Raw genomic sequence first — 20,723 nt, 5'->3', positions numbered from 1 at the left:
ATGTAGAGAGAGAGATGTAGAGAGGGATGTAGAGAGAGAGAGAGAGGGAGAGAGAGATTTACAGAGAGAGAGAATAAGAGAGAGAGAGGGATGTAGAGAGAGATGTACAGAGAGAGAGAGATGTAGAGAGAGAGATGTAGAGAGGGATGTAGAGAGAGATGTACAGAGAGAGAGAGATGTAGAGAGAGAGATGTAGAGAGGGATGTAGAGAGAGAGATGTAGAGAGGGATGTAGAGAGAGAGAGAGAGGGAGAGAGAGATTTACAGAGAGAGAGAATAAGAGAGAGAGAGAGATGTAGAGAGGGATGTAGAGAGAGATGTACAGAGAGAGAGAGATGTAGAGAGAGAGATGTAGAGAGGGATGTAGAGAGAGAGATGTAGAGAGAAAGAGAGATGTAGAGAGAGAGAGATGGGGAGAGAGATGTACAGAGAGAGAGTGAAAGAGAGAGATGTATAGAGAGAGAGAGATGTAGAGAGAGAGAGAGAGATAGAGAGAGCGATGTAGAGAGATAAAGATGTAGAGAGAGAGAGAGAGAGATGTCGAGAGAAAGAGAGATAGAGAGAGAGAGATGTAGAGAGATGAGAGAGAGATAGATGTATAGAGAGAGATGTGTAGAGAGAGAGTGAGAGAGAGATGTACAGAGAGAGAGAAAGATGTAGAGAGAGAGAGATGTACAGAGAGAGAGCTGTAGAGAGAGAGAGATGTACACAGAGAGAAAGATGTAGAGAGAGAGAGAGAGAGAGATGTACAGAGATTGAGATGTAGAGAGAGAGAGGCGGGATTGGAGTTGATACTCATAAAGCCCTCTGAATATTTTACCATTACACAGGTATCATCAGCCTCTCTTTCTCTCTCCCTACCTCTCTCCCCTCTCTCTCCTTCCTCTCCTCACCCTCTATCAGGCTTGCGGTTCCCTCTCCTTGTTTATTCCAGTTGAGATGTTTCCTTTGTTGTCAGAATGCATCACTGCAGGTGAATTCAGATCTGGAGACATCCTCACCCCTGGGATGTCTCTAGCGTTCTCTTCTCTCATCCTTCAAACACAAACCCCTCTAGCCTTTTATCTACCCCCGTTTTCTAGCCTCCTCTCCTCTCCTCTCCTCTCCTCTCCTCTCCTCTCCTCTCCTCTCCTCTCCTCTCCTCTCCTCTCCTCTCCTCTCCTCTCCTCTCCTCTCCTCTCCTCTCCTCTCCTCTCCTCTCCTCTCCTCTCCTCTCCTCTCCTCTCCTCTCCTCTCCTCTCCTCTCCTCTCCTCTCCTTCCTCTCCTCTCCTCTCCTCTCCTCTCCTCTCCTCTCCTCTCCTCTCCTCTCCTCTCCTCTCCTCTCCTCTCCTCTCCTCTCCTCTCCTCTCCTCTCCTCTCCTTCCTCTCCTCTCCTATGTAGCAGGCTCCTGGTGCTGCCTGCCTGGATACTGTTCTGTTCTCAGCCTGTTTCTTCTGACTGGTTCCCATCTCATTAAGAGAAACACTTGAGCATACTCCTTTTCACCTTCCTTCTACACAGCCTCTTAATTAGCTGCATAGGAGCGTGTGTGTGTGTGTGTGTGTGTGTGTGTGTGTGTGTGTGTGTGTGTGTAGACTAGGGATGGAGATATTTTTACTCACATGATTCATCATAAACAGTTTCTGATGGGGAAAGTTGTAAAATGCAGACATCGTGACTGGTTACATTTGATATGTAATGGATGTTAAGCAAGTTTATTTTAACATCATTTGTGCTGCGTTCCAATGCGTCCCTATTGAGCAGTGAATGGGCTATCAACCAGATTACTTTTTCTCCGTATTCCCCAAGGTGTCTACAGCATTGTGACGTAGTTTTACGCATTTATGTTGAAGAATAATATTTATGTCCGTTGCATTATGCTAATTAGTGTCAGTCGATGATTATGATCCCTCATGCTGGATGGGGAGTCATTGGAGGGTAAATCGTCTTGAAAATCTATGGCAAGACTTGAAAATGGCTGTCCAGCAATGATCAACAACTTGACAGAGCTTGAAGAATTTTTTACCTCTAGTGACACCCCATTCCGTGAACGGGACCGTCATCATCTGACACTAATTAGCATATCGCAACGGACATAAATATTCCTAGGAAATATTCCTATTCATGAAAATCACAAATGAAATATATTGAGACACAGCTTAGCCTTTTGTTAATCATTCTGTCATCTCAGATTTTCTAAATATGCTTTACAGCCAAAGCTAGACAAGCATTTGTGTAAGTTTATCGATAGCCTAGCATAGCATTTTGTCCAGCTAGCAGCAGGTAACTTGGTCACGGAAAACAGAAAAGCAATTCAATTAAATAATTTACCTTTGATGAGCTTCGAATGTTTTCACTCACAAGACTCCCAGTTAGATAGCAAATGTTCCTTTTTTCCAAAAATATTATTTTTGTTGGCGAAATAGCTCCGTTTGTTCTTCACATTTGGCTGAGAAATCGCCCAGAAATTGCAGTCACGAAAACGGTGAAAAATATTCCAAATTAGCTCCATAATATCGACAGAAACATGGCAAACGTTGTTTATAATCAATCCTCAAGGTGCTTTTTCAAATATCTATTCGATAATATATCAACCGGAACTGGTAGCTTCTTAGTAGGAGAGAGAGAAACAATGGCCACATTTGTCCTTCACGCACCAAACACTATGAGAGACTTCAGCTGACCACTTACGCAATGTTGACGTTCAGGCTCATTTTTCAAAAAAAGAGCCTGAAACTATGTATTGTTACACTAGACACATTAGGGAAGCCATAGAAAAAGTAATCTGGTTGATAGCCCATTCACTGCTCAATAGGGACGCATAGGAACGCAGAGCCTTCTAAATAAGAGTCCCTTCCTGTTTGGATTTTTCTCAGGCTTTCGCCTGCAACATTAGTTCTGTTATACTCACAGACAATATTTTTACAGTTTTGGAAACTTTAGAGTGTTTTCTATCCTAAGCTGTCAATTATATGCATATTCTAGCATCTTGTCCTGACAAAATATCCCGTTTACTATGGGAACATTATTTTTCCAAAAATGAAAATACTGCCCCCTAGTCACAAAAGGTTAAAAGACTAATATGAAAATATTGTACTATATAGGTGTGAAAAGCTCTTACAGACTAACAGCTGTATTGACTCAGGGGTGTGAATACTTATATAAATTTGATATTTGACATTTGTAAAAATGATTTAAAACTTGTTTTCACTTTGGCGTTATGGGGTATTATGTGTAGATAGGTGATATTATTATTATTATTATTTTTATATCTATTTTGAATTCAGACTGTAGTACAACAAAATGTGGAATAAGTCAAGGGGTATGAATACTTTCTGAGGGCACTGTATGTACGTATGTTGACAGTGTGACAGAGATGTTGTTGCCACCTCCTCTATAATGGAATCAGCGGTGGTTTCCGTCTCCTCTGGATCTCACACATAATCCTATTAACAGCACTCTGCTGGAGTGGAGTCTTCCTCTGACCAGCCCAGGCCACCCTCAGTCCACACTATCTGGGACAACGCCTCTAACACCTCCTAGCTCCCTCCATCCCTCCCCTAGTCCCCCTCTCTGCTTTGCTATCTCTGAAACACAGGCGAATCACTGTCCTCGTCATCCCAAATGGCAGCCTATTCCCTAGTTAGTAAACCATTTTTTACCACGGCTACTCATAACTGATGGAGCCATTGACCAGGGCATAACCATGTACTTCCCATCTATTAACCTGTCGGCCGGCAGTATGGTTTGATGGGTATTGCAAAAATACCAGTGACCTATTTGTCTACTGACCAACTTTCACTTGTCTACTGACTGTTGCTGGGTGTGTGTTTTACAGGAACAGCTGTAGAATGGACCCGGTTGTGTCAGTAAAACATGTTGTTATTATTGTTGTTGTTGGCTGTCATCAGGGATGTACTACTGTTGGTATGAATGAGACCGTGTCAGTGAAGATGGCTGTCAGTAAACACAGACAGCTTAGCAGTCTAATCATCATAGCAACGGGCAGCCATGGGCCTTCTAGAGGTAGAGCTCTGTGGAAACAGTTTAGTCTGAGCAGCGGGTGGCAGGTTGTGCAGTGAGCCATGCCTTAGTTTGCCTATTTGTGTGTGCTCAGGAGGAGGTAGCATGAGTGGCAGACTCTCCCCTACTGCCTCGTGGGCTGTAATCAAACCACTCAGGTTCCCATGGAAACCACCTCCATCCTATCAGCACTGCTGCTAGGCGATGGTGAAGATGATTATGGTGGTTGTTGCAGTTGGGGTTGTAGTTAGCAGTGTCCTGGGGTCCTGAGAGGTTGACGCATACTCCCTGTCACAGCGGAAAAGCAACATTTAACCACTCATTAAACACTGCAGAGCAGCGTGGGTTGTTACTGGCAAGGAAATGAACCACACACACTAGGGGCCCAGTGTCACAGAGTTCACACAGACCCAGCGACCAGGAACAGAAGTGTTACTGCAGCATGACATTAAAGGGTCATTACAGACGATGCATGACCTCTATCATGTGGTATAAAAAAAGCCATTTCTCTAATGTGTTGTACTATATTAACATCCACCTCTCACTGAATACGCCTGACACTGGAGTAGCAGCCAGCCAGGCATTTTGAAACCCCGTACTTGTCTGAGTTCTAAAAATGGAATTGTGTTGTTTAGCCAAGCCGTTCTGATTAAGATGTCATCTCTGCCCTCTTGAGCTCCCACACCCCCGCCCCTCCCTCAGGGGGCTGCACCAGTTTACCTTTCATTAGGGGACCCTCTGTGCAAAACGTGTTTGCTGATAAGAGCCAGCAGTTTATCAACAGTTTATAAAGGCTGACGTTTGGATTAATCAAATCAGCACACATCCGGAGAAGGGTCGGACTCTGTAAACACAATCAGATCTGACTCCACAGATGGAATGAGAGAGATGGAGGGAGGGAGGGAGGGAGGGAGGGAGGGAGGGAGGGAGGGAGGGAGGGAGGGAGGGAGGGAGGGAGGGAGGGAGGGAGGGAGGGAGGGAGGGAGGGAGGGAGGGAGGGAGGGAGGGAGGGAGGGAGGGAGGGAGGGAGGGAGGGTAAGTAAAGAAATGGAATAGAATTAGCAAAGTCACCTTTGCAGAAATCAAATGTTTCGAGGAGATGTTTGCTTCCTGGGCTGCTGGGTGATCTCAGTCAGTCTACATGAGCAGTGTTGAGGGAGGGCTGTAGTCACAACTGGCTCTAGAATGGGTTCTACTTCTGTCTCTCTGTCCATCCGTCTGTCCCCAAGCCTAGCAGAGCACCTCTACAGTGACAGGCAAGACTGGCTCCTCACTATCTTCCATCAACTCTCTATCTGGGGAGAAAATGCGGCATTGCAGTCTCACTTTAGAGGGACACTGATCACAAGCACAACTCATCTCAACTGTGGAGAGAGGTTGCGCTCTCTCTCTCTTTCTCTCTCTCTCTCTCTCTCTCTCTCTCTCCCCCTCCGTCCTCGCCTCACTCATTTTCCAAGAAACATAGAGAGCAGAGGATTCCGCTCGGTTTCTCTGCTCACAGAGTGGAAGTTGGAGTTGGAGAGATGGAGCTGAGCGGAGCTTCAAACAGCACATGTAATTGAGCAGACCTAGATAGGCTATCCGGGAACATGAAACAGCAACAGTTGTGACGGGAGGTAATTGCCTCCTTGGGCCGGTATAATGTCTTGTCGAGGCTTTAAACTCCAGCAAACTGCTGGAAGTCCTTATGTCTGCAGGTAATAGGTTCCAGGCATCAGCAGTCATGTGAAATGCAAGAAAGATAGCACTGCTGTGTGCGTGTGTGTGTTTGGGAAAGAGAAAATATGGAAGATAGAAAATGTGTATGTGTGTTCCAGCGTCTGTGTGCTAGTGGGAGTGGGAGTGTGTTCCAGCGTCTGTGTGCTAGTGGGAGTGGGAGTGTGTTCCAGCGTCTGTGTGCTAGTGGGAGTGGGAGTGTGTTCCAGCGTCTGTGTGCTAGTGGGAGTGGGAGTGTGTTCCAGTGTCTGTGTGCTAGTGGGAGTGGGAGTGTGTTCCAGCGTCTGTGTGCTAGTGGGAGTGGGAGTTTGTTCCAGCGTCTGTGTGCTAGTGGGAGTGGGAGTGTGTTCCAGCGTCTGTGTGCTAGTGGGAGTGGGAGTGTGTTCCAGCGTCTGTGTGCTAGTGGGAGTGGGAGTGTGTTCCAGCGTCTGTGTGCTAGTGGGAGTGGGAGCGTGTTCCAGCGTCTGTGTGCTAGTGGGAGTGGGAGTGTGTTCCAGCGTCTGTGTGCTAGTGGGAGTGGGAGTGTGTTCCAGCGTCTGTGTGCTAGTGGGAGTGGGAGAAAGTATTTTACGGTATAGATTTTTTTCTTAGGTTCATAATTTTTATTAATTCATGCAATGTTTTCATTATATGTTTTGGAGCAGAGGTGCAGTGAAACTCTCTCTGTCTCTCTGTGGGAGCAGGAATTACCCCCACATTTCTTCTGTAAATTACTTCTTGTGGTGTGGAATTCTGTATCTTGATTTAAAAGCGCAGTGTTTTTCTGTAATACATTAAAGTGGATGAACTTGTGCCATGGCATTTATACATGACTGACTGTTTTTTCAGGTGTGTTGACATAAACATACAATAGTAACCTGGGCACTGTTGAGTCACATGCCTTTTGATGATAAACAGCACCGAATGAAGGCTCAGAAAACAACACAGAATGAAGGCTCAGAAAACAACACAGAAGGAAGGCTCAGAAAACAACACAGAATGAAGGCTCAGAAAACAACACAGAATGAAGGCTCAGAAAACAACACAGAATGAAGGCTCAGAAAACAACACAGAAGGAAGGCTCAGAAAACAACACAGAATGAAGGCTCAGAAAACAACACAGAATGAAGGCTCAGAAAACAACACAGAAGGAAGGCTCCAAGCATGTAACTCCAAGCATCCCTGTCAGTATAACTCCAAGCATCCCTGTCAGTGTAACTCCAAGCATCCCTGTCAGTGTAACTCCAAGCATCCCTGTCAGTGTAACTCCAAGCATGTCACAGAGGCTCCTACGCAGGCAGAAAAATCAAGCAGAGTTGTGGCCTTATTTGTCAGGGTTTTTGTCCTCTTCCCTGACCCCCGTCCAACCTACTCCAGTCCCCTCCCGTTCTGTAAGACACAGAGACACAGAGACACAAAGAGAGAGCGAGAGAGAGAGGGAGACCTCAGGAAGGAGATGTGTTATTATCTCACCCTCTCCTCTGCGATTAATGGAACATCTGTCCACACAAAAACAGCCGCCCCCAATTCCCAGCAGTTTACCCTCTATATAAACAGCTAATAAGCCTACAGTGAGTGCGTCACTTAGGGGGTCAGGCCTGCAGACCACTCCACTTTACTGCACATCCTACACTTTATATTACACTTCATATTGATGCAGATGGATGGGGGTGAGAGGAGATATATCCCATTGAGGCGATAGATAAGAATATGCTACAATATATTCCCAGCATCAGCCCTCCTGATAGAGAAGTGTTGCCAGTGGTGAATAGATGAGGAGAATCAGTCAGTCAGTCAGTGGGTCTGTTTCCCTCCCACAGCTGAAGAGTGAAGCTAAGCCCCTCTCCTCTTCCGCTGATTAACTGGCTCTTTGTTCCATTGTTGGTGGCGTGCTCCATGAAGCAGATTGCAGTGGGCAAACTGTCAGCTTTAAAACAAGCCTACCGCTGTGCTAATCTGCATCAGGGTTTCACCCCCCTCCCCCCAGATCACAAGAAGGGAAGCAAAGCATTTTTGGTTTGTTGTTTGGTCCCTAAAGCAATATTGCTTCAAATATAATTTTTGTTATATACTTTGGGGAATGGAATGTTGAGGGATGTTGAGGGGTGTTGAGGGACAGAGAGGGGTGTTGAGGGACAGAGAGGGGTGCTGAGGGACGGAGAGGGATGTTGAGGGACAGAAAAGGGGTGTTGAGGGATGTTGAGGGATGTTGAGGGCTAGAAAAGGGGTGTTGAGGGATGTTGAGGGACAGAAAATGGGTTTGGGGGACGGAGAGGGGTGTTGAGGGACGGAGAGGGACAGAAAAGGGGTGTTGAGGGACGGAGAGGGATGTTGAGGGACAGAAAAAGGGTGTTGAGGGATGGAGAGGGTGTTGAGGTACAGAGAGGGGTGTTGAGGGGTGTTGAGGGATGAAGAGGGGTGTTGTCAAACTAAGATAGGGGTGTTGAGGGATGGAGAACGGTGTTGAGGGGTGTTTAGGGATGGTAAGGGGTGTTGAGGGGTGTTTTCAAATGAAGATAGGTGTGTTGAGGGATGGAGAGGGGTGTTGAAAGATGGAGATGGTTTGAGATGCAAAAGCAACCAACTCATTTAAATGTGGGTCAATTTCACAAATCTTTAGTGTTTTTACTATGTGACCTTAATTACTTGCCTGACGTTTGTGTGCCTGTGTTCTCTCTGTGTCTCCAGGCAGCTTCTATGGCCCTGAGCAGCCTGGGTCATGTGTACACAGCCATCGGGGACTACCCTAATGCCCTGGCCAGCCACAAGCAGTGTGTCCTACTGGCCAAGCAGTCCAAGGACCAGCTGTCGGAGGCACGAGAGCTGGGCAACATGGGCGCCGTCTACATCGCCATGGGCGACTTTGAAAACGCTGTCCAATGTCACGAGCAGCACCTGGGCATCGCCAAGGCCCTGAACAGCAAGAGGGAGGAGGCCCGTGCCTACAGCAACCTGGGCAGTGCCTATCACTACCACCGTAACTTTGACAAGGCCATGTCCTACCACACCCATGTGCTGGAGCTAGCCCAGGAGCTAGAGGAGCAGCCTATAGAGATGAGGGCGTACGCTGGACTGGGGCACGCTGCACGCTGCATGCAGGACCTGGAGAGAGCCAAGCAGTACCACCAACAGCAGCTGGCCATCGCTGAGGGCCTGAAGGACAGAGCTGCAGAGGGAAGAGCCTCCTCCAACCTGGGTACGTAACAACACACTGTGGTGGGTGGGTCAGGAGACTGGGCTGGGGATAGCATCATATCTATCTATAACATCTTCATTTTTCGGTTTATTTTCAAACATGGCTCACAAAGAATATTTCTAGTTTAGTACAGTGTTATTATGCTTCCCCTTAGATTGGCCTCTAGGCCTGTCCCTGGCATTTGAGGTCAATGTCCCTCATGTTGTGGGCTTCCCTTTTCTGATGAGCATGTGAGTTCTTATTTTTGGCCCCGTCCACCCTACAGGATGAGGAACCACCTGGTTTTTAGAAAGTTAGTCTGGTAGATGGTAGAAGGAAGGCAGTCCCAGACAGGTGGAGGGAGGTTGGCTTTGTGTTTGCTCCAGCCCGGCAGTGTGGAGTTTTACCCAGGTCACTGACCTGCAGAAGAGCCGGGATGCTTCCTCACAAGGAGCTTGGCAGGATGTGATGGGAACAGGCTAGAATAGCAGTGTAGAGATCATGGTTTGCCAGTGAGAGAGACAATGCGTGGAGGTGGAGGCAGCATCAGTATTCTCTCTGTATTTTAGCACCGGCTGTGCCAAATAGCAGACTTTGATGGTGGGGTGATATCCGCATTCCTCTCATGTTGTTATTCTCTGCTCCTGCTTTTTCCTCTGCTTGTTGTAGGTTCCAGGTACTACTACAGTATATCACTAGTACCTGTTTACCTGTCTCTGCTTGTTGTGGGTTCCAGGTTCTACTACAGTATATCACTAGTACCTGTTTACCTGTCTCTCGTTGTAGTGGGTTCCAGGTTCTACTACAGTATATCACTAGTACCTGTTTACCTGTCTCTGCTTGTTGTGGGTTCCAGGTACTACTATATCACTAGTACCTGTTTACCTGTCTCTGCTTGTTGTGGGTTCCAGGTACTACTACAGTATATCACTAGTACCTGTTTACCTGTCTCTGCTTGTTGTGGGTTCCAGGTACTACTACAGTATATCACTAGTACCTGTTTACCTGTCTCTGCTTGTTGTGGGTTCCAGGTACTACTACAGTATATCACTAGTACCTGTTTACCTGTCTCTGCTTGTTGTGGGTTCCAGGTTCTACTACAGTATATCACTAGTACCTGTTTACCTGTCTCTGCTTGTTGTGGGTTCCAGGTACTACTACAGTATATCACTAGTACCTGTTTACCTGTCTCTGCTTGTTGTGGGTTCCAGGTACTACTACAGTATATCACTAGTACCTGTTTACCTGTCTCTGCTTGTTGTGGGTTCCAGGTTCTACTACAGTATATCACTAGTACGTCTGTTTACCTGTCTCTGCTTGTTGTGGGTTCCAGGTACTACTATATCACTAGTACCTGTTTACCTGTCTCTGCTTGTTGTGGGTTCCAGGTACTACTACAGTATATCACTAGTACCTGTTTACCTGTCTCTGCTTGTTGTGGGTTCCAGGTACTACTACAGTATATCACTAGTACCTGTTTACCTGTCTCTGCTTGTTGTGGGTTCCAGGTTCTACTACAGTATATCACTAGTACCTGTTTACCTGTCTCTGCTTGTTGTGGGTTCCAGGTACTACTACAGTATATCACTAGTACCTGTTTACCTGTCTCTGCTTGTTGTGGGTTCCAGGTACTACTACAGTATATCACTAGTACCTGTTTACCTGTCTCTGCTTGTTGTGGGTTCCAGGTACTACAGTATATCACTAGTACCTGTTCACCTGTCTCTGCTTGTTGTGGGTTCCAGGTTCTACTACAGTATATCACTAGTACCTGTTTACCTGTCTCTGCTTGTTGTGGGTTCCAGGTTCTACTACAGTATATCACTAGTACCTGTTTACCTGTCTCTGCTTGTTGTGGGTTCCAGGTTCTACTACAGTATATCACTAGTACCTGTTTACCTGTCTCTGCTTGTTGTGGGTTCCAGGTACTACTACAGTAAATCACTAGTACCTGTTTACCTGTCTCTGCTTGTTGTGGGTTCCAGGTACTACTACAGTATATCACTAGTACCTGTTTACCTGTCTCTACTTGTTGTGGGTTCCAGGTACTACTATATCACTAGTACCTGTTTACCTGTCTCTGCTTGTTGTAGGTTCCAGGTACTACTACAGTATATCACTAGTACCTGTTTACCTGTCTCTGCTTGTTGTGGGTTCCAGGTTCTACTACAGTATATCACTAGTACCTGTTTACCTGTCTCTGCTTGTTGTGGGTTCCAGGTTGTACTACAGTATATCACTAGTACCTGTTTACCTGTCTCTGCTTGTTGTGGGTTCCAGGTACTACTACAGTAAATCACTAGTACCTGTTTACCTGTCTCTGCTTGTTGTGGGTTCCAGGTTCTACTACAGTATATCACTAGTACCTGTTTACCTGTCTCTGCTTGTTGTGGGTTCCAGGTACTACTATATCACTAGTACCTGTTTACCTGTCTCTGCTTGTTGTGGGTTCCAGGTACTACTACAGTATATCACTAGTACCTGTTTACCCGTCTCTGCTTGTTGTGGGTTCCAGGTACTACTACAGTATATCACTAGTACCTGTTTACCTGTCTCTGCTTGTTGTGGGTTCCAGGTTCTACTACAGTATATCACTAGTACCTGTTTACCTGTCTCTGCTTGTTGTGGGTTCCAGGTACTACTATATCACTAGTACCTGTTTACCTGTCTCTGCTTGTTGTGGGTTCCAGGTACTACTACAGTATATCACTAGTACCTGTTTACCTGTCTCTGCTTGTTGTGGGTTCCAGGTTCTACTACAGTATATCACTAGTACCTGTTTACCTGTCTCTGCTTGTTGTGGGTTCCAGGTACTACTATATCACTAGTACCTGTTTACCTGTCTCTGCTTGTTGTGGGTTCCAGGTTCTACTACAGTATATCACTAGTACCTGTTTACCTGTCTCTGCTTGTTGTGGGTTCCAGGTTCTACTACAGTATATCACTAGTACCTGTTTACCTGTCTCTGCTTGTTGTGGGTTCCAGGTACTACTACAGTATATCACTAGTACCTGTTTACCTGTCTCTGCTTGTTGTGGGTTCCAGGTTCTACTACAGTATATCACTAGTACCTGTTTACCTGTCTCTGCTTGTTGTGGGTTCCAGGTACTACTACAGTATATCACTAGTACCTGTTTACCTGTCTCTGCTTGTTGTGGGTTCCAGGTTCTACTACAGTATATCACTAGTACCTGTTTACCTGTCTCTGCTTGTTGTGGGTTCCAGGTTCTACTACAGTATATCACTAGTACCTGTTTACCTGTCTCTGCTTGTTGTGGGTTCCAGGTACTACTACAGTATATCACTAGTACCTGTTTACCTGTCTCTGCTTGTTGTGGGTTCCAGGTTCTACTACAGTATATCACTAGTACCTGTTTACCTGTCTCTGCTTGTTGTGGGTTCCAGGTACTACTACAGTATATCACTAGTACCTGTTTACCTGTCTCTGCTTGTTGTGGGTTCCAGGTTCTACTACAGTATATCACTAGTACCTGTTTACCTGTCTCTGCTTGTTGTGGGTTCCAGGTTCTACTACAGTATATCACTAGTACCTGTTTACCTGTCTCTGCTTGTTGTGGGTTCCAGGTTCTACTACAGTATATCACTAGTACCTGTTTACCTGTCTCTGCTTGTTGTGGGTTCCAGGTACTACTACAGTATATCACTAGTACCTGTTTACCTGTCTCTGCTTGTTGTGGGTTCCAGGTACTACTATATCACTAGTACCTGTTTACCTGTCTCTGCTTGTTGTGGGTTCCAGGTACTACTATATCACTAGTACCTGTTTACCTGTCTCTGCTTGTTGTGGGTTCCAGGTACTACTACAGTATATCACTAGTACCTGTTTACCTGTCTCTGCTTGTTGTGGGTTCCAGGTACTACTATATCACTAGTACCTGTTTACCTGTCTCTGCTTGTTGTGGGTTCCAGGTACTACTACAGTATATCACTAGTACCTGTTTACCTGTCTCTGCTTGTTGTGGGTTCCAGGTACTACTACAGTATATCACTAGTACCTGTTTACCTGTCTCTGGGTATGTCCACATTCATATTTACTGATAGTTACCTGACCTAGCTCTTGCTGTCAATTTTTTTATTGGATGTTCTTTATCACAACCTTGTTTTAAGTGTTTAAATGTTGTTTAAAATGGAGCCCTACACAGTGACTGGTGTGAGAACAAAGACCATTGAAAAACAGTAGTCAGCTAAATGTGTTGCTATAACTCCAGTCCAGGTTCAGGTCTACTACTGTTACGTAGATTTACTGCAGTGTTGCGTGATACACGATACCTCTGCCTGGTCAGGGAGCTGTGATGTGATTGGTCAGGACAGGAGTCTCTGCATGGGCCCAGAGCAGAGCAGAGGAGACAGACAGCCTCAGTGACTGAGTTATCACTGGCTGGGATGTGCTAGAGTGATGGAACACTAACATATAACTATCACACTGTCACAGGAGAAAAGAAGCCCATAAAACCCCTTTACATCTTTCATGGGAACTCTCTGCACATTAATACCCACGCTGTTCTGTTCTGTTCTGTTCTGCTCCCCCCCCCCCCCCCCCCACTGGCAAGGACTTAATCAAATCTAGCAAATGAATCCTAGTGCCGTAGATAATTCAAATATAGATAAGTAGAAAAGACAGAGGGGGGGAATTAAGTCTATAAGATCAGGCCTTTTGATTGGAGCTCAAATGTAATTATTGTCCCCTTTTCAAAGCCCTAGTCATCTGACGGTCAAAACCTGCAGAAATAAAATGATTACCAATGCAACCTTTACAATGCAGGGCTAACATAATGAGAAAGCATACGTACCTCTATGGTTAACACCAGCAGAGGGAGAGCTGGGACATATGGACAACAATCCATATAAAGATGAATTGCCTGAATTTATGTGATAACAATACATATATAACATTAATGTGCACCAGTTTTTTTTATCCTTTAGACTACTCCTACTAGTTTGATGGTTGTAGCCATCAAATTGTCCCATTAACAATCACCCATATTAGCAAACTTGTTTCATTTCAAACTTCACATTTCTCCAGTATAGGCAACTTGTCCTAATGAACGATATCAGAAAAAGGCCTGCGATAACTGATAGGCATGGTCAATGTCAATGTCGATCATTTTCGGTTTATCGTCACAGCTCTAAGGAGAGGTCTACGACATAGCACATTCAGCTATATTTGAGTCCAGCCATTACAATATGTAGTAGGATGGTGGCATGGCTTACGACAGCCATCAAGACAATATGTAGTAGGATGGTGGCATGGCTTACGACAGCCATCAAGACAATATGTAGTACGTTGGTGGCATGGCTTACGACAGCCATCAAGACAACATGTAGTAGGTTGGTTGCATGGCTTACGACAGCCATCAAGACAACATGTAGTAGGTTGGTGTCATGGCTTACGACAGCCATCAAGACAATATGTAGTAGGTTGGTGGCATGGCTTACGACAGCCATCAAGACAATATGTAGTAGGTTGGTGGCATGGCTTACGACAGCCATCAAGACAATATGTAGTACGTTGGTGGCATGGCTTACGACAGCCATCAAGACAATATGTAGTACGTTGGTGGCATGGCTTACGACAGACATCAAGACAATATGTAGTACGTTGGTGGCATGGCTTACGACAGCCATCAAGACAACATGTAGTAGGTTGGTGGCATGGCTTACGACAGCCATCAAGACAATATGTAGTACGTTGGTGGCATGGCTTACGACAGCCATCAAGACAATATGTAGTAGGTTGGTGGCATGGCTTACGACAGACATCAAGACAATATGTAGTAGGTTGGTGGCATGGCTTACGACAGCCATCAAGACAATATGTAGTAGGATGGTGGCATGGCTTACGACAGCCATCAAGACAATATGTAGTAGGATGGTGGCATGGCTTACGACAGCCATCAAGACAATATGTAGTAGGTTGGTGGCATGGCTTACGACAGCCATCAAGACAATATGTAGTACGTTGGTGGCATGGCTTACGACAGCCATCAAGACAATATGTAGTAGGTTGGTGGCATGGCTTACGACAGCCATCAAGACAATATGTAGTAGGTTGGTGGCATGGCTTACGACAGCCATCAAGACAATATGTAGTACGTTGGTGGCATGGCTTACGACAGCCATCAAGACAATATGTAGTACGTTGGTGGCATGGCTTACGACAGCCATCAAGACAATATGTAGTACGTTGGTGGCATGGCTTATGACATCCATCAAGACAATATGTAGTAGGTTGGTGGCATGGCTTACGACAGCCATCAAGACAACATGTAGTAGGTTGGTGGCATGGCTTACGACAGCCATCAAGACCATATGTATTAGGTTGATGGCATGGCTTACGACAGCCATCAAGACAATATGTAGTAGGTTGGTGGCATGGCTTACGACAGCCATCAAGACAACATGTAGTAGGTTGGTGGCATGGCTTACGACAGCCATCAAGACAGTTGTAAAGCTGACTCTAATGGACAACTAAGAGACGTAATAGTTATCCTCAGAAGAGAGAGCGTGGAAATAGGGAACAAGACCAGCATAACACCTGTCATGACTGTCCTGACCAGGTCAGGTTACAGGAGACCACAACCCTACAGATTATCTCTGAACCCTAACAGAGGAGGAGAGATCTAGGGGTCTGAAGATGTGGGGGGTTTTATGACCCCTCACGCCCCTGGTAAATCTCAGGCCACAGACAAATTCTTTTGTCCTGTTACTATGGAGAACCAGCCTCTATTTCATTAAACATGAAATAAAGGGACTTTGGAACAATGGTTTCCGTCAGCCACAATGGTGGTCATGACGATAGATGGAATATGAAAATGTATGTCATGTTTGTTTTGTTATTAAAGGTTAATAGATGACGTTATTGCGAAAACATTGTAATGTGAAGAGTTTTCCAAGTATTTTTTTTATTTTTTTTATTTCACCTTTATTTAACCAGGTAGGCTAGTTGAGAACAAGTTCTCATTTGCAACTGCGACCTGGCCAAGATAAAGCATAGCAGTGTGAGCAGACAACAAAGAGTTACACATGGAGTAAACAATTAACAAGTCAATAACACAGTAGAAAACGAAGGGGGGGTCTATATACAATGTGTGCAAAAGGCATGAGGAGGTAGGCAAATAATTACAATTTTGCAGATTAACACTGGAGTGATAAAAGATCAGATGGTCATGTACAGGTAGAATAAATACTGGAGGCTGAGACAGGAGGGGTCAGGAGACACTGTGGCCCCATCCGATGACACCCCCGGACAGGGCCAAACAGGAAGGATATAACCCCACCCACTTTGCCAAAGCACAGCCCCCACACCACTAGAGGGATATCTTCAACCACCAACTTACCATCCTGAGACAAGGCCGAGTATAGCCCACAAAGATCTCCGCCACAGCACAACCCAAGGGGGGGTGCCAACCCAGACAGGAAGATCACATCAGTGACTCAACCCACTCAAGTGATGCACCCCTCCTAGGGATGGTATGAAAGAGCCCTAGTAAGCCAGTGACTCAGCCCCTGTAATAGGGTTAGAGGCAGAGAATCCCAGTGGAAAGAGGGGAACCGGCCAGGCAGAGACAGCAAGGGCGGTTCGTTGCTCCAGAGCCATTCCGTTCACCTTCACAACCCTGGGCCAGACTACACTCAATCATATGACCCACTGAAGAGATGAGTCTTCAGTAAAGACTTAAAGGTTGAGACCGAGTTTGCGTCTCTCACATAGGTAGGCAGACCATTCCATAAAAATTTAGCTCTATCGGAGAAAGCCCTGCATCCAGCTGTTTGCTTAGAAATTCTAGGGACAATTAGGAGGCCTGCGTCTTGTGACCGTAGTGTAGGTATGTACGGCAGGACTAAATCAGAGAGATAGGTAGGAGCAAGCCCATGTAATGCTTTGTAGGTTAGCAGTAAAACCTTGAAACCAGCCCTTGCTTTGACAGGAAGCCAGTGTAGGGAGGCTAGCACGGGAGTAATATGATCACATTTTTTGGTTCTAGTCAGGATTCTAGCAGCTGTATTTAGCACTAACTGAAGTTTATTTAGAGCTTTATCCGGGTAGCCGGAAAGTAGAGCATTGCAGTAGTCTAACCTAGAAGTGATAATAGCATGGATTAATTTTTCTGCATCATTTTTGGACAGAAAGTTTCTGATTTTTGCAATGTTACGTAGATGGAAAAAAGCTGTACTTGAAACAGTCATGATATGTTCTTCAAAAGAGAGATCAGGGTCCAGAGTAACGCTGAGGTCCTTCACAGTTTTATTTGAGACGACTGTACAACCATTAAGATTAATTGTCAGATTCAACAGAAGATCTCTTTGTTTCTTGGGACCTAGAACAAGCATCTCTGTTTTGTCCGAGTTTAAAAGTAGAACGTTTGCAGCCATCCACTTCCTTATGTCTGAAACACATGCTTCTAGCGAGGGCAATTTTGGGGCTTCACCATGTTTCATTGAAATGTACAGCTGTGTGTCATCCGCATAGCAGTGAAAGTTAACATTATGTTTTCGAATGACATCCCCAAGAGGTCAAATATATAGTGAAAACAATAGTGGTCCTAAAACGGAACCTTGAGGAACACCGAAATGTACAGTTGATTTGTCAGAGGACAAACCATTCACAGAGACAAACTGATATCTTTCCGACAGATAAGATCTAAACCAGGCCAGAAGGTCTAGGAGCACGAGGACAGATGCAGAGCCTCGGTCTGATGCCATTAAAAGGTCATTTACCACCTTCAGAAGTGCAGTGATGAAATGAAGATGAAATGTTAAGTTAGTTGTCTAAAATTGGATTTTAATCAAATCTAGACCTTGCCTCATTAACTTGGTACGCCCAGAGAATTGCCCTAAAGGCGGTTACGCCCACTTCTGACCCAAGGGTATAAAACCTGTGAGTATAGAATTTACAGTGCCTTGCGAAAGTATTCGGCCCCCTTGAACTTTGCGACCTTTTGCCACATTTCAGGCTTCAAACATAAATATATAAAACTGTATTTTTTTTGTGAAGAATCAACAACAAGTGGGACACAATCATGAAGTGGAACGACATTTATTGGATATTTCAAACTTTTTTAACAAATCAACTTTACTTTCAGTGCAGCAAACTCTCCAGAAATTCAGTGAGGATCTCTGAATGATCAAATGTTGACCTAAATGACTAATGATGATAAATACAATCCACCTGTGTGTAATCAAGTCTCCGTATAAATGCACCTGCACTGTGATAGTCTCAGAGGTCCGTTAAAAGCGCAGAGAGCATCATGAAGAACAAGGAACACACCAGGCAGGTCCGAGATACTGTTGTGAAGAAGTTTAAAGCCGGATTTGGATACAAAAAGATTTCCCAAACTTTAAACATCCCAAGGAGCACTGTGCAAGCGATAATATTGAAATGGAAGGAGTATCAGACCACTGCAAATCTACCAAGACCTGGCCGTCCCTCTAAACTTTCAGCTCATACAAGGAGAAGACTGATCAGAGATGCAGCCAAGAGGCCCATGATCACTCTGGATGAACTGCAGAGATCTACAGCTGAGGTGGGAGACTCTGTCCATAGGACAACAATCAGTCGTATATTGCACAAATCTGGCCTTTATGGAAGAGTGGCAAGAAGAAAGCCATTTCTTAAAGATATCCATAAAAAGTGTCGTTTAAAGTTTGCCACAACCCACCTGGGAGACACACCAAACATGTGGAAGAAGGTGCTCTGGTCAGATGACACCAAAATTGAACATTTTGGCAACAATGCAAAACGTTATGTTTGGCGTAAAAGCAACACAGCTCATCACCCTGAACACACCATCCCCACTGTCAAACATGGCGGTCGCAGCATCATGGTTTGGGCCTGCTTTTCTTCAGCAGGGACAGGGAAGATGGTTAAAATTGATGGGAAGATGGATGGAGCCAAATACAGGACCATTCTGGAAGAAAACCTGATGGAGTCTGCAAAAGACCTGAGACTGGGACGGAGATTTGTCTTCCAACAAGACAATGATCCAAAACATAAAGCAAAATCTACAATGGAATGGTTCAAAAATAAACATATCCAGGTGTTAGAATGGCCAAGTCAAAGTCCAGACCTGAATCCATTCGAGAATCTGTGGAAAGAACTGAAAACTGCTGTTCACAAATGCTCTCCATCCAACCTCACTGAGCTCGAGCTGTTTTGCAAGGAGGAATGGGAAAAAATGTCAGTCTCTCGATGTGCAAAACTGATAGAGACATACCCCAAGCGACTTACAGCTGTAATCGCAGCAAAAGGTGGCGCTACAAAGTATTAACTTAAGGGGGCTGAATAATTTTGCACGCCCAATTTTTCAGTTTTTGATTTGTTAAAAAGATTTAAATATCCTATAAATGTCGTTCTACTTCATGATTGTGTCCCACTTGTTGTTGATTCTTCACAAAAAAATACAGTTTTATATCTTTATGTTTGAAGCCTGAAATGTGGCAAAAGGTCGCAAAGTTCAAGGGGGCCGAATACTTTCGCAAGGCACTGTATGTCAAGACTACGTGACCCCAGCTGCAGCAAGGTCTAAAAGGTCAACGAACCCAGAACGCAAGTTTGAGGACAAAGAAATCCTTTTCTACCCAAGCTACAAATGAGTAGCTGTGTCTAAGCGGGTGAATTCAAGTCGAACCACATAGCCTACATCTCCCATCGAATTGTGGTATCTAAAGGGTTTCATTCCTATGCTGTGAGCTCTGAGCTACAGAGATGTCTGTCCTCAGAAGACCCCTTCCAGAGCAAAGGGTGAGGGAACAGACTCCTAAGCCAAAAAGGACACTGACATCGGGAGGATGAGGTGCGCCGGAGTAGTGCGTCATCGAACAGCTGAACGGTCCACGCAGAGAATCCTCGGAGATCATCCCCACGTAATTACATCATTATATTCTGACCCATAAGAGCGGCAGTTTGGGGCAAGGCTAGGGTTAGAATAGCATAGCTGACAAATTCACCCAAAAGTATATTTCTCTTGTGTACTTTCTTTTTTCTCTCTCTTTTGAAATCCCCTTTGTGGGTAACATGCGCCATAGTGTGTTGGCCCGTTATACTAAGTTCTAATCAATAGTCTATAATGTGTTTTGTCTATGTGTATCTTTTATCATCATTTTAGCTTTTTAGTAAATAAATATTCAACTAAGATTGGTGTGGTACGAATTCATTGGTGAGACCCGGGTCCGTGCAGAGTCACGGGCTATACGACATTCAGAACGAGATTGGTAGAGGAAACTGGTTAATTAGCGGCTGTTGTAAAATCGATATTCTGATATTCTTTGAGTTAATTTGGGAAATAGAAACTCAATAAAAACTAGTTTTCCCATGGTGCCCCAGGTTAATGAGTTAATAATGGCTTGATTCAGTTAATCACGCAATTAGAAACTTTAATCATTCGATGAACAACAGTCGTCACATTAACTAATACGTCACACCCAACCAGTGGTTGGTTCCATCTATGAATATTCAGAAAGGTGTCCTGATTACTCGTGGTCGTAAACAGGGCCGCTAGCCAGTAAAGTTTAGTCCCACCAGTAAAAGCAAGAATACATCTGTAATGAACACGATGGGAGACAGAGGGCTGGTTTCAAGCGCAGGACGCAGCAGGTGTTTATTGTAAAGGACCACAGGAGATGGCAGGTAGTTGGGTCCAGGGGCAGGCAAAAGGTCATACACATGGGGTCCAAAAAGGCAACAGTACAGGCAGGGTCGTCCGGGAGATCAAGCAATAGGTTGATAACAGGAAATCCGATAGGTAAAAGGTGTCGTTAGTGAGGCAGGCAAAAACTATCATACAAGGGAGGATTAAATTATGGGGGGAACCAGCGCTCCGAATTGAACTG

The 20,723-nt window shown here is 45.0% G+C and overlaps 1 protein-coding gene across 3 annotated transcripts in view; it reads left to right on the top strand.

The window, feature by feature from the left end:
* LOC109879839 (tetratricopeptide repeat protein 28) overlaps window positions 1–20,723 on the top strand; it is a 348,318-nt gene that overhangs the window by 279,927 nt on the left and 47,668 nt on the right. For all 3 annotated transcript variants that reach the window (XM_031820402.1, XM_031820393.1, XM_031820406.1), the window contains one exon: window positions 8,387–8,894. In XM_031820402.1, the coding sequence (XP_031676262.1) occupies window positions 8,387–8,894 (508 nt within the window). The remainder of the gene's footprint in view (window positions 1–8,386; window positions 8,895–20,723) is intronic.

Source organism: Oncorhynchus kisutch, linkage group LG3 (genome assembly GCF_002021735.2).
Source record: "Oncorhynchus kisutch isolate 150728-3 linkage group LG3, Okis_V2, whole genome shotgun sequence".
NCBI lineage: Eukaryota > Metazoa > Chordata > Actinopteri > Salmoniformes > Salmonidae > Oncorhynchus > Oncorhynchus kisutch.
This window is presented reverse-complemented; position numbering and strand designations above follow the sequence as displayed.